This window comes from Microchirus variegatus (assembly GCF_963457635.1).
Source record: "Microchirus variegatus genome assembly, chromosome: 5".
NCBI classification, from domain to species: Eukaryota; Metazoa; Chordata; class Actinopteri; order Pleuronectiformes; family Soleidae; genus Microchirus; species Microchirus variegatus.
In genome coordinates, this window is record NC_139806.1 from 24,005,018 (window position 1) to 24,019,812 (window position 14,795).

A 14,795-nucleotide genomic window follows, 5' to 3' on the forward strand; every position below is an offset into this window, starting at 1 on the left:
AAGCTTGTGTGGCATTGCTTTAATTCAAAACAAATATTAATCTTGTCAAAGCTGCAAAGATGTTCAGATTGGCCTTTTAGATTTTTAATATCGTCCAGTAAGTAGTACAGTAAACTTTAAAGTATGTGTGGAGGCTGCACTTATGGAATGTCTGACGTAATGCGCTTCGGAGCACATGACGGTTGTTATTTTCAGAGAATCCCATAAAATGCAAATGTACTTCTGTTTCCATCAATGTGTGTGTTTTGTTTGAAAATCACAGAATGATGTATCATGACAGCATGTTTTTATGAGATAAAGCTGGCAAGATATATAGTGTGAGCAGAGATTTATATCAGACAATATATATTGGTATTTCCAATCCATCCAAACAAGTTCCACTTGGCTATGTTCCTGTTGTGAAGTAGCAGAGAAAACATGAAGGTTAGGGTATTGGTCAAAATCACTGGATCTGATATTGGAGAGATAAAAATGTGAAATCCGATACAATCCCAAAAAAATCCTATATCTTGCATGCTTCATTATGCACAGACTGTAAAAATGTAAATAAAAATCAGCAAAAGCATTTTAGCTGAGTAATGTTTGGGCTATTTATTTATTCCTTTTAGGAGAACAACATTTGTTACACAGTCGTTGAAATTACTCAAATGTGTTGTTAACAACTTCATAGTTCATAAATGATCTAAAATGATTGTATTGGACTAATATTGGTATTGGTAGATAATTGAGTTTGTGAAAAAAGTGGTATCTTCCCATCACTAATTAAGGCCCCCACTGATAACCTCGAATAAAATGAATTTACATATTTGTTAAGCTTTGTTGCTCTACTCTATAAGTCAGGAGGAGGGTTAGGGTTGTTGTTAGGAGAACAATTCCTTGTCTGTGTTCACTCACAATAAAGCTGATTCTGACAGAACTTTTTTGGTATAATTGATCAATAATTCCAGAATTGTGTTTCAGCAAAATGCAACTCAAGTGATCTGAGAGAGATCGACACTCCTGCGCCTTCTCTGAATATAAAATATAACCCCGTTCTGCTTCTGATAAAACATTGTGGTGAACCTTTTTCGAGACAACTAACCTGAATCTCTTTTCGCCAGCCATGTCAAACGAACGCACCCCCCTGATCTCCTCGGGAGTGTGCGGTCTCTCCGTGACCGCAGTGGCGTGTGGCGGATCGCCGGACGCCACCCCCGAGTCCAGCTCCGAGACGCCGAGCAAAAGTCCTCGACAGCTGAACACGTTTTTTGGAGTGATGGTGCCGACCATCCTCTCCATGTTCAGCATTGTTCTTTTTCTGAGAACAGGTGAGCAGCAGTGTGTCTCTGAAAATGGATATATACGTGAGTCATTGTGCTACAGTGATGTGCTAACACTGACATGATGTCTCCTGCAGGGTTTGTGGTTGGTCATGCAGGACTGCTACAGGGTCTTTTAATGGTCTTTGTAGCCTACATCATCATATCGCTTACAATACTGTCCATCTGTGCCATTTCCACCAATGGTGCTGTCCAAGGTGGTGGAGCCTACTGTATCCTTACTTCATGTTTCTTCACTGGAACTTTAATCTTAACCACAGTTGCTGAATGCTGAATGCTTAAAAATACTTAACAAAATGTGATCAGACATGATCAGTCGCTCTTTGGGTCCAGAGTTTGGAGGAAGCATTGGTTTGATGTTCTTTCTGGCCAAAGTGTTTGCCTGTGGAGAGTACGTGCTTGGTCTTGTGGAGGCCCTACTTGACGTATTTGGTTCAGATCCTGGTAGGTGTTGGCTTCTTTTATCTTCTTAAACCACATCCCTCACAACATGTAACACCAAGTTTTTGTAGTTTCCTGATTGTTTTCCTCTTCTTTTTTTTTTAGAGTCAACTGTGTCTCAGGGGATAAGAGTACTTCCTCAGGGCTACTGGTACACAGTACTTTACTCTTCAGTTGTCCTTCTGCTGTGTCTCATCGTGTGTCTGGTGGGCGCCCACATCTACTCTCGCACTGCTTTCATCATCCTGCTGGTCGTCACAGTGTCCTTGCTGTCCGTCTTCATCAGTTCTGTGGCCGTTAAACCTCTTGACTTTGTCATCTCCCACCCGGGACCTGGCAACCAGACCCTTCGCTACAACGCCAGCTACACAGGCTTCAGCGCCACCACGCTGAGGAGCAACCTTGGCGGTGAGTGCCGACAGGTTATTGAGGATAAGAGCGTGGATTCAAAAGTAAAGCCAGATTTAAAGGTTGTTCCTTGCTTGTCTCTTCAGCTGGTTACTCTCTGGACTACAGCACCAACACTGTCATGTCCTTTGCTACTGTGTTTGCCATCATGTTCACAAGCTGCACTGGGATCATGGCTGGAGCCAATATGTCAGGTAAAGCTTGTTGTCAGTATATTATAGTTAAATAAATCTAAAAGTCGCGGACAGACTTGGATGAAATTTTGTGGGGGGCTGAGCTGCCTTGGCAGAGGTCTGCGCTAGCCGAGTGTTTTTCTAGTTACATATGTAGTGGCAACTTCAATTTCTGTCTCAGAGCTAGCGCCTTTCCTAACACAAGATTCCAGGTTCTTTTGTGTATTCAAATAAGGATGTCTAGACTCAACTTGCACCGAACTACAACATCCTGCAGGATACCTCTGGGGGGGGGGGGTCGGCCTCGATACCTGCTGTAGACAAATGGGTGTGAAAGTACGGCCTGGAGGGGCAGCCCCCTCCGACTACTCGAAAATAAAACCTTGTCAGCCAGCAGAAGTCTTTATTTCATTCTTCACCAGCAGCAGAAGAGAATTTCCACAACACAGACTGTACATACTGTACGTGGACAGTGTTATTGCTCGTGGTAAAATGTAACTAAAGTGTATTTACGTGAGATCTGTACTTAGTCACAATTTGTAGGTACCTGGCTTTATCTCACATATGTTCAATTCATGCAACAAAGTCGACTTCACTTAATTTAATAGTCAGTTTAATAGATTTTCTTTTGTACCATATAATATAATATACTTAGCTGATGTTTTAAATGGTTTGGATGTAAATGGTAATTTCCTGTTGTAATGTATATTTAACATTACTGCTGCTATTGCCTCTGAATGTTGGGCCTGTCATTATGCGGAAGTGTTTTCACTGCAGCAGTCAACAGATTGTACAAAGCCACATGTTTACTCTTCTTACTCTGATGATTCTGTAGGTGAGCTGAAGAATCCAAGTGTTTCCATCCCCAAAGGCACCATCGTGGCAGTTTTTTACACGTTCACCGTCTACATCCTTCTCTTCATCTTGGTCAGCTCCACCTGTGACAGGTCTGGAATCAAAGTGATTATGCTGAATGTGATGGTTCAGATGAGGTTCTGGATAGCCCTCACTGAAAATATGGAAGCCTGCTGGGACACAAGGGGAAACAATTATTTTAGCCAGTTAACAAAAGGCCCTTATCTTGCTGTCAGACAGCCTTTTTTTGTTTTTAACACTTTGTAGGTCACTCACTCCTGGCACCAAAGTCCAAGTCCGAGTGATTATATAGCCCAGGACATAGGAGACGTTAATCTGCCGCTGCCTTCTATAGTAAATTCAAATGTGATATATTGTGACTTTGGTGTTTGAAATCCTGAGTTCAGATTTACCAAACTGACCCAAACTTAAACATGAGGTAGCAGTAGACCAGGAGCTCCTGCATTGCGACAAGCTAAAGGTCTCAAACTTGTAGCTCGAGGGCCACATGCAGCCTTCCAATCAATTTCAAACGGCCCACCACTTATCAATATTAAGTAATAATGAGTTATTTCTCTGTGTTCTCTTTAGTAATACAGTATATCAATTTTGCATCAAACGTTTTATTGTGAACTAGATGTGTATATGTATATGTATAGATATATGTACAAACGACAAACTAAATAAACAGTCACATTTATGACCCACATGATGATCAATATGTATTTGTGTAGGACCCTGTTGATTCAAGATTATGGGTTCCTCCAGCGCATAAACATTTGGCCACCGTTTGTCACTGTTGGGATCTTCTGCGCCTCTCTGTCAGCTGCAATGTGCTCAATGATCGGGGCATCTCGTATCCTCCACGCTCTCGCTTTGGATCGCCTCTTTGGTAAGTGTTTATCCACCACATCAGTGCCACTTCTGTGTTTTGAGTCGTTATTTGAATCTAAATAAGGGATTGTTGTCCATGTAGGTATTCCATTAGCCCCAGCTACCGTCACATCACGCTCAGGGAATCCATGGGTGGCAGTGCTGTACACCTGGGGTTTGGCACAGGTGAGCCGACATTTACAGTCATCTGCTTTCCGAATTTCTCGTTCATGTACTTACCAGTGGTTTGTGGTGTGCTTGTGTTTCAGTGTGTCGTGTTTGCAGGAGAGCTCAATGCCGTAGCAAGTCTGGTGACCGTCTTCTACTTGCTTGCGTTTGCTGCCGTGGACCTGGCGTGTTTGGCTCTTGAGTGGGCGTCCGCACCAAACTTCAGGTAATTACCTTAGGCCTGTGGAAAAGTAAGCAGCGGCAGGACCATTCCACGCTGCTGCTGTTAACCATCTTGTCAACGCTCTGTAGTTATTTTCAGACTACTCTAGAAACTACTCTACTCAAATTCGTTCAGGGTTTTAGTTGCACTGTCTTAGCCATATTGCGTGAGTCACTGTAAACACTTGCTGTCGTCTCTGCTTCACTGGTTCTCTAAAGACATGGTAGGGAGGAGAGTTACAAACTCTCCAGCACAATACACCAGCCAATGCTTCTAGTCATCTGAATGAGATGATGATATATAAAGTGAGCCAAAGACACATGGAGAATGTGAAGCAGATTTCAACAAATGCTTTTTTTAACCAGATAAAGTCCCATTTAGACCCAAGATCTCTTTTACAACGGAAAGGTGTTAAAGGAAGAGATTACAGACTGTGGCTTTACAGTAAAGAAGAGACATTGATTGTCTTTGAATGACCTCTATCTCTATTTTTCAGCAGCCTGTAACTGGATCCAACAGTGCACTCTATTGTTTTTCAGATACATCATCAGGTGTAATTGTATTATACTGTCCAAGAACAACATGTTTTCAGTGCTGGAGTTCACCGTCGCCTGAAACCAGCATTTCATTCAGCGAGGTTCTCGATCATGGGCAAATGTCCACAAAATCTCATCAACCTTGCTTGGTTATACCATGCTCAGTTATGCTGCTCTCCACTTTTGTGTTCCATGTGTGATGTTTCTGTCTTTGTGTGTTTTTAACAGGCCAACCTTCCAGCTTTTCTCCTGGCACACCTGCCTGCTGGGGATTCTGAGCTGTTTGGTCATGATGTTCGTCATTAATCCTGTGTACTCCTCAGCCAGCATCGTCGTCCTGCTGCTGCTGCTCCTCTTCCTCCACTACAGATCACCCACCAGCAGCTGGGGCTACATCAGCCAGGCTCTCATTTTCCACCAGGTCTCTGGCACACACACACACACACACGCACATTCAGCTGTTCTTGTTAGGACACTGCAAGTACAGCCTCATCTCTAACCTTAATCAGAACCAATTCATGCCTAGCCTTAAAGGGGGACATATTATACCCTATAATACTGTGACATGCAAAATACCATAAGGACGAAGCACCACAGCAGTTTAGTCACCCTGTCAAAACAGCCCTTTTGGAACACTTGGTTTAGTAGTTTCTCTTTCGGTCCACCTTAAAGGTCCACCTTAGAAAAAGTAAATGAAACTTAAGGGACAGGAAATTACATTAGCTACTGGGAGCTAACAGCAGTTAGCATTTGGAAAAGTGATCATGCAGGCTCTAGCAGGCACATTGCCGTCATATATAACATGTATCCACTGGACAGATAAATCCTCTGAGGCTGGAAGTTTGTGTAGAACTCTGTGCTGCACTGTGGAGCCAAGAATACAACTTTTCACAGACTTTGCGGACTTCCGGTTGACTACTGTTGCCCTCGCCAGCACTCTCCCGTGATTTACGGACAAAGCGAGACAACAACTCCAGGAATTTAGCACATTGTGACGTCCCAATGAGCGCGGAAGTCAACATCGCGTGTTTTATCTCCTGTACTTAGACTGAGGAGGACCACAAAAACATGAGTGAGTCATCTTTTTTCACACTTTGCCGACTGATAGGACCTCCAGAGTTCCAAATATAAGGATTTAAAGCGGACCTAGACCGGAGGTTCCTATTAACGCTGTTTTTTTGTTTTTTTATCTGCGTCATTACCTTGTTTATGAAGCCCTGAAGTTTTGAAACAAACAGTTCAGCCATTGCTGAGAACGCTGTGTTATATTGTAATCTCGGGCTCAGCGAGATCACTGAAAATCCCGTTATAGTTACGTAAACAGCGTTTCTCCTGAACAGCAGATCCTCCTGCTCCGGGCACTAGTCCGGGCACATCTGGTTGCGTACATTGAACCGCAGAAGAAGAATAATGTCCGTTGTGGAGGTGTTTCACGAGCGACAGTGTCTTCTGACTCTGGGTCTGACTCCGGGTCAAAGTCATAAAAGGGTCTGTGAAGTCGTGGAGTCGTGACGAAGCTATTTTTAAACACTGTTAAAACAATGTTTTGATAATGAGGAGCAGTGCATCCACCGTTCCAGAAGGGGGAGCTGCGCTTCTGAGAGCTGGTGTGCTGAATAGTACTGGCCAATCACAAGACTCTGTCTTCTGGGCGTGAGAGTTCAATCTGAAACATCGCGGCTGACGAACAGCGTCAGAAAAGAGGATTTCAATCGGCTCGTTTACAGCAACTAGGAGGTTTTTGACCATAAAAACAAGTTCATATATGTAAGTAGACCTCCCTAACTAACATATATGTGCAACAGGACCACTCTATGTGACCTTTAAATGATTAAAAAGTTGATTTTGCATAATATGTCCCCTTTAACCTTACAACAGTTCAAATAGCTCTTAGCTATAAACTTTACTAACCTCATTAGGACCAGGTTTTGGTCTCCATGAGGACTTCTGGTATTGACGAGGTCAATGTTTATGCCAGAAAAGGTCATAAATATACATAAACACACGCACTAGTATTAGCACTAGCATTAGCACTAGCGTCATTCTCTCTCTGCTGTGGTTTAGGTGCGCAAGTATCTGCTGATGCTGGATGTGAGGAAAGACCACGTGAAGTTCTGGAGACCGCAGGTGTTGCTGATGGTGGCCAACCCTCGCTCGTCTTGCCAGCTCATCCTGTTTGTGAACCAGCTGAAGAAGGGAGGACTGTATGTGCTGGGCCATGTGCAGCTGGGGGATCTGGGTAATGTTGTGTGGATGGTCTGTGCTGGCCATCTGCGGCTAACAATATTAAATTATGCTTATCTTGGAATCATTTCCCTCTCTTTCCCTCCCTCCCCTCTTCTCTCGTTTGTTTTATTTTGCCAAAATAACCAGCTGAAGTTTATTCCTTTCATTAGTGCAGATTATTTTATTCCACTTCTTTGTCTCACCGAAAATGTAATATCTTTATAACAAGACATACTGTAGTTTTGGTTGCTAAATTGAATTTTTTTGGCTTTAATCACCTTTTTTTAATCAATACTTCTGAGAGATGATGATCAGTAGGAATGGAAATTGCAGTGTTAATGATTAGAATAAGCAGGACATAAAAGTAAAAGTGGGACACGTTTCATTCATATTATGCACTGAGTCCACAGCCACTATAATGGAAAGGTAAGTCGTGTGCTTTCACTGTCCACCTGCTGCTTCTCTTGCATTATTGATTAGAGAGTCCTGTATATCCCCTCTGGCATCAGACCGCACAGTTTAAAGGCGGCCAACTCTGAATCCAAACAAATATCTAGCACCTTATTTATTCATTTACATTTTATATTACAAATGTATTCACCAGAATCCAGAGAGCAACTTGGTGTTGTTTTCCATTTCCCACCAACTCTGTTTGCCTTGCTGCCCCCTGGTGGTCAATAGAAATGTCATTTTCAGCAAAGTTGTGAACAGTCATTTCAGTTGCATAAAGCCCTGCATTTAAATGATTTAGTTGCAGTATGTAATTTTTCTGTCTCTCGTGTGTTTTCAGACTCCCTGGCATCAGACCCTGTCCAGCAGCAGTACAACTTCTGGTTGAGTCTCGTGGATAAACTCGGTGTGAAGGCCTTTGTAGATCTGACGCTGTCTCCCTCTGTCAGACAGGGAACGCAGCATCTGCTGCGCATCACAGGCTTAGGTAAGCTCTGCTTCCTCTGCCTCATTTCTGTTCATGCTCTCTGCGATTTCTTGAATTGTCCACTTTGTTTTTTCCCCCCCACAAGGTGGCATGAAGCCCAACATGCTGATTTTGGGTTTTTATGACAGCTGCACTCCTGAGGACTTCTTTCTACAAGACAGCGCGTTCTGTGACTCATCGATCGGCCAAAGCAGTGAGGGAGAGTACAATTTTGGGGTTGACTTGCCTTCGTTGCAGGCCCATTTCCCCCCAGTGAGACATGTTGAGAGCCCGCGCTGGATTTCACCAGAGGAATATGTCGGGATCATTTCTGACGCCGTTAAGATGAACAAGAATGTGTGCCTCGCCCGCTACTTCTTCCAGTTAGAAGGAGAAGGCAGGGACAGTAAGGTGGACGGATCGGATCGGACCATCGACGTGTGGCCTCTCAACTTGCTGCAGCCGGGCAGCCGCGACTACGAGAACGTGTGCAGCCTCTTCCTGCTCCAGATGGCGTGCGTCCTCAACATGTCCAGCAAGTGGCGCCACGCGAGGATGAGGATCTTCCTGAACGTGGAGACGGAGTCCAGCGACCAGGGCTGGGTTGTCAACGAGGAGGAGTTCCGGGAGTTGCTGAGGAAGCTGCGGATCAGGGCGGCCATCAAAATCGTGCCGTGGGACGCCGTGGTCCAGCACCACACTCAGCCGGAGACACCGGAGCAGACGCGGGCGCTGTCTGATGGCTTCCTGACGGCTGTGAACGCTATGATAATGGAGCACAGCTCGCAGGCTGCTGTCCGCTTCCTTTATTTACCTCGACCGCCTGCTCATCACAGCCTGTCGCAGCAGTACGTTACCCAGCTCGAGGCTGTGACCAACGGGTTGGGACCAACGCTCCTGATTCACGGTGTCACCCCGGTCACATACACTGGTCTCTGAGCATGACGACGGTCATGTGTAGTGTTCATGTTGATATTGCACATACCCCAAAGTCTTAGCTGATAACTTATGTATAAACTCGAGGAGACTTTCCTATTTTCATATACTTGAACTGAAGAAATGGGAGCAAACCACGCGTTTTTGTGTCTCGTTTTCCGTTAGCTTTGTGTCTCTTCAACCAAACCAGTTGTTTTGAGCATTACGGGTTGTCAAGGATACTGAATATAGAAATGTCTGTATGTTCAGGGATGCAGTTTTTGAATGTGTGGTGTAAGTTAATAATCATCGAAGCTGTTCTTTTTATATTCAATTGTGTTTTTTTTTTTTTGCTTTTACCTTCATTTCCTTGTCTTGTTTACGCCAAATAGTTTACTCTCCATGCACTTGTCGTTCAAACAGTCTTCACAATAGAAAAAACGTCTTCCACTGCACTTAAACCAGTACATGAATAGCTGCGTTGAACTGGAAACTTCTGAATCGAATCATAAATAGGAAGTTGCTGAAAAGTGCTTCGAGTTACTTGCCGTTTGTGGTTTCGGTCGATAAACGTGACACGATCAGTTATGTAAACAGGAAGAGCCTTCACATACCAACACTTGTGGAGTTTATTTATGCCATCTTTGTAAATGTATTATTGCAAAAGACTACATATATTTAAAGGTTTGCTAAATTGCAATATCATAAATTAGTCTTGAGTGTTTATTATTTCTAATAATACATGTGCACATATAACGACAATGAAAAGAGAATATATACAGATAATATAAATTAAATTATGTACAAAAGTTAAGAGGACGTAGAGCATGTCCTACAGTTTGCCGTGTCATTGTTCAGTGAAGACAGTTATTCCTCCTTTCCGCTGAGTTTCTCGTTCACCTCGCACTTAAATTTGTGCGCCCACAACTTTTCAGAGTTCTGAAGTTTTCGAACGAAGAAAGGAGAAAGTTGAAGCCATTCCGGCAACAGGACGGCGAGGGCAGTTTGCTGCGGGAGAAAACGATGACACGCGTTAAACATGCTGCACAGGTATCGCAGGTCGATCGCTCGACGATCGTATCGTCCGTCTCACCTGGAGTGCGTGCGACAGACATCCGGTGGTGTAGCTGGTGTGACCCACGGTGTTCAAGGCCTCGCGTGCGAAGTCTGAGGCACTTTTCACAATGTTGCTGACGGTGATGTTGTTCGTCATGTTGGTGGACACCATGAAGGGGGCCACGCACTGAGGAAACATGGACTTTGGTCAGTTTCTCAATGCAATGAAACACCTTCACATAGAGAACATTTAGATGCAGATGATGTTCAGATTAGTCTTTACAGCAACACTGAGTATTTACTGACACAGTCCAATACAGACATTTTACAACTTTTAAACTACAAAGCTGTGAGAAAACCCTCAATTGAACTCACGCATTTACCATCGAGCCATTTTACGCATCTTAAAGGCGCCATATGTAAAAATGTTACTACATTCAAATTCAAAGAATCTTTTACTGACTGCAATGATTGGTAGGTGGCGCCACATGCCAAAACATGATTTCGAAACATAAACATGATTTACAGTCTGCAAAATGTTTTTTTAAATGCAAATATTTTGGCTTTACTGTTGGTGTTGGTAAGTTCAGTTTGTTATATGAACATTATTCCTGAGTCTCTGTGACATATTAGGAGGATTTTACAGCCAGTTGCTTTAGATTTATTACATAATGCACCTTTAAAACTGTAATACATTTTCTTCTCACATGACGGTGAAATTAGCAGCCAACAACTGCTCAATGACTCGGCTAAAATTCTTTGTTGATTTTGCATTTGCATGTTTACAGTTTGTGCATAGAAAGGCTTGCTAAAATAACTAAAATGTTTGTATTTCCAGTAGAACAATACATTTACCACATCAGTTGTATATCATGCATTATCTGTGTAATGTCTGCAGAAAATTCCGTACAAAAATCCCAAATGTATGTTTGAGATCTCTCTGGCCACTGTTACTCAGTTTGGACAGCAGAGGGCACTGTTGATAAGCTAGAAAAGAAAACGTGAGGTTTGGTGCATGTGATAAAATGGTGAAACTGTGTTTTTGTTGTTGTCGATTGTTATTTCACACACTGTTGTAAAAATGTTATTTTTGACATTTACTCGGGGAACTGTCTAGACATGAGTTTATGTTAGAAAATGGCTTTTTTTATTTTTATTTAGCTTCGCCTTTAAGTGAGATGCAACCAGTTGTTGGCTTAAAGTCTGTCTAGAGTTTTATGAGCTGACCTCTAAACTTCCTTGACACATCTTATACAATAAAATGATACAGGAATGGTGACATCAGCACTTAATGACAGCTTGTATATGTTTCGCATCTTTAAATATACATTTAAAATGTGCTATTTTATACATACATTTTAGTTTTAGGCATTATTTTAAACTTGAGCACAGGGGAAGTTTTGGAATTTTTGTTTACTTTACCTGAACGGTTATTCCCTTTGACTGGTACTCAGCATGCAGACACCGGGAGAAATATGTGACAAAAATCTGAAATGAAAGAAGAACCATGTTTTAAATGTGTGAATGTGTGTTTGAATTTGACAGAACACGTGGATGTGAAAATACCTTGGTGGCCGAGTAAAGTGACAGCAGAGGCTGTGGATGTTCACCAACCAAAGAGGACATGTTGATGATCAGACCTGTGCCTCTGCAGAGGGGACAAAGACAAACGTCCATAAACTCATCCCATCATCTCATCATGTCACAGTCACTTTAAACCTTCTGTGACAATACCTTTTGACCATGTCTGGAAGAACCAGTCTTGTCATCTGAGTGAAGATAATGTAAGTTATCATCTTTATTTGTCATATTTATATGCATCCTGTATGTTCATATACTGTTTATCTTACCTGAGGGACAGAGAGCATGTTACAGTTGACAACCTGGGTGATTTTCTGGAGGGAATAAGAGCACAAAACTACATGAGAATTACACATTTGGTCAATATGTAAATGTTTATATATTTGTAACACAACTCGTACCTGTTCCATATCTGGTACTTGCAGGAAACTGGCCAAATGATCACAATAGTTCATCCCTACATTGTTCACTGTGTGGATTACAAAGAGAGAAAACTGTTAAATGATGTATATTTCTTATGTCAATCTTGAACTTATTACTTCATTCTTCATATCATATATTTACATATTTCACATATCTGAGGTAGTTTTGTCTGAAGTACTTTTATGAGGTACATACATATCTGAGGTAGTTTAATCTGAAGTAATTTCATGAGGTACATAGCTGATGTATTTTGATCTGAAGTACTTTTATGAGGTACATTATCTTGAGGTAGTTTTGTCTGAGGTATTTTAATCTGAGATACTTTTGTGAGCGGTAATTCTATCTGAGGTAGTTTGATCTGAAGTACTTGTATGAGGTACATGCATATCTGAGGTAGTTTTGTCTGAGGCAGTTTGATCTGAAGTACTTTTATGAGGTACATACATTATCTGAGGTTGTTTTGTCTGAAGTACTTTTATGAGGTACATATCTGAGATATTTTAATCTGAGATGCTTTTGTGAGGTACATACATTATCTGAGGTAGTTTGATCTGAAGTACTTTCATGGGGTACATATATAGCTGAGGTAGTTTTGTGAGAGGTAGTTTGATCTGAAGTACTTTTATGAGGTACATACATTATCTGAGGTATTTTAATCTGAGATACTTTTGTGAGAGGTAATTTTATCTGAAGTACTATTATGAGGTTCATACATGTCTGAGGTTGTCTGATCTGAAGTACTTTTATGAGGTACATAAACATCTGACATAGTTTAGTTTGAAGTACTTTTATCTGCAATAGTTCCTTTAAAACAGGAGGAAACTGTAACGTTGCTCTGTGTAAAAGTAACTCAACCCTCTGGTCCTTTATGGTCTTTATAAAAACCTGTTGGTGGATCTTGTTTCTTTATGAATGAGCCATGAAAGTTGTTTATCCTCCCGTTTCTAGGCTTTGTGTTACAAAGCTGATCAGGAGTTCTATCTCTCTCCACTTTCTGTCTGTCTAACTTTGTCTTTGACTCTTATTGTAATGTTTTATTACCGAGAATTCCAATCTCCAGCCCTTGTAGTGCCTCAGCGATAACAGGATATATACTGTGTCCATCGGTGAAATCCACTTGGATGGTGCGGGTCTTTCGTCCATAATGATCCTCTGCGAAAATAGAAAGAACATTTTTGGTTGATTTCTTCTCCAGAGTTTGCACATCTGAACACAACTGTGTGGGACTCACCGATCTCTTTGGCAACAGTTTGAAGCTTATCCTCGGATCTGCTCACCAAGACAACATCTAGGCCTCTCCGTGCCAGCTAGATAAAGACACACAAACTAGTTATGTTCCATTTTTAAGCAGACTGTAATATGCATCTCAAACAGTTCGTCCTACCACTTGGCTAAAGAAAGCACCTGGATTTGGCTCTAAACTTCACTGAATAAAATGATAGCAGAAAGGAGATGGAGACTCACCTCATGGGCATAGGCCTTTCCAATGCCAGACGTGGCACCAGTGATGACTGCATACATGAGAGAACACAAAATAATATTTAGATGTTTTGAACTTTTGACATAATGAATACACATTTTTGTTGTATTCATTATCTAACCCTTAAACAGCCACTTTTCGACAGTTTCCTGAAATTGTCTGGAGGAAGGAGCACAAATCTGTCTGGACTTTTCCGTAATTTCTCCTGCCAGCATCCGAGCCATGTAAACACATCTGACCCACACAATTTCCTCCTTTTCGTTTGTCACATGAACTCAGAAAAACCATGATTTTCAACAACCCACTTGACCGACTTCTGTCTGAACTATTAAGGCTTAAACTGCAAATCTATGGTCTATTACTTTCAATATTGCGGTGACATAGGGGTTTGGTCTAGTTTCATATGGGCCCCCTGGATCTGTTTGGGCCCCAAAACCCTCTGATGAGGAGTTCATCCATCCCCTGCACGACAATTTGTGGATAAAATGTGATGTGTGCAGAAATGACATCAAACGGAAGGTAAAGAGCCAAGCCGGCGTCACAGAAAGGAAGCCTGATGTTTGTTTCTGCAGATGGAAGTTTATATTGAAAGAGAATCCAAATATTCCCACAATTCAACTTCCTACAGTCTATTGTTTACCAAACCTGCAGTCATTTAAAGCACAGGTATGATCTATATCCGTAGCAATGGTGAAAACTTAAAAACACACGTGCACCATACACAACGGACAACAGCATTTTGTTAAAGCAAAGTTAAGTATATGTTCAGTTACTTTACCTGCCCATTGTCCATATGTTCTTAAGTCCACGTGCCAAATCTCTGACAACACAAAATTTCTGAGTCCACACCAACATTTCCAGGCCAGTTTCAGCAAGTGGAAAAGAACCGTGAGGCCCCCAATGATGGTCACTGCTTCATTGAATGACATTTTGCAATCCAACTCCTGCACAATGAGTTTAACCGGAGCTTAATCCTAATTCAGTAGTTTACGACAGGAAAGGCAAGTTTTTATGTGCTGCATTGCACAGTGACACTCCCACTGCGCCACCCACCACTGTGTGACAGGGCTGTTGCAGCCACTCATGGGTAAGTGCAAGATTACTTGATACTTGTCATAAACTAGATAAAGAGTTCCATGGATACTTTGTTATCTTTGATTGCTTTGATAAATAAAGGCATAGGAAGATATGTACTGGAAACT

General features: G+C 42.0%; 2 protein-coding genes across 2 annotated transcripts; one reads left to right on the top strand and one right to left on the bottom strand.

Annotated features, from left to right (window-relative positions):
• Positions 1–1,102: 1,102 nt before the first annotated feature.
• Positions 1,103–9,077, top strand: slc12a9 (solute carrier family 12 member 9; the record flags this gene model as incomplete). Its single annotated transcript, XM_083889061.1, has 13 exons — positions 1,103–1,307; positions 1,397–1,531; positions 1,626–1,763; positions 1,866–2,168; positions 2,255–2,362; positions 3,177–3,288; positions 3,931–4,088; positions 4,173–4,255; positions 4,339–4,463; positions 5,225–5,417; positions 7,061–7,235; positions 8,013–8,159; positions 8,245–9,077. 13 exons carry the CDS (start codon positions 1,103–1,105, stop codon positions 9,075–9,077), a joined length of 2,715 nt encoding a protein of 904 aa, XP_083745187.1.
• An 843-nt stretch (positions 9,078–9,920) lies between these two features.
• On the bottom strand, positions 9,921–14,522 carry hsd20b2 (hydroxysteroid (20-beta) dehydrogenase 2; the record flags this gene model as incomplete). The annotated part of the gene is made up of 11 exons (XM_083889635.1): positions 9,921–10,061; positions 10,147–10,296; positions 11,532–11,597; positions 11,676–11,757; positions 11,844–11,878; positions 11,960–12,004; positions 12,092–12,159; positions 13,155–13,265; positions 13,345–13,420; positions 13,578–13,624; positions 14,372–14,522. 11 exons carry the CDS (start codon positions 14,520–14,522, stop codon positions 9,921–9,923), a joined length of 972 nt encoding a protein of 323 aa, XP_083745761.1.
• Between the last annotated feature and the right edge of the window lie 273 nt (positions 14,523–14,795).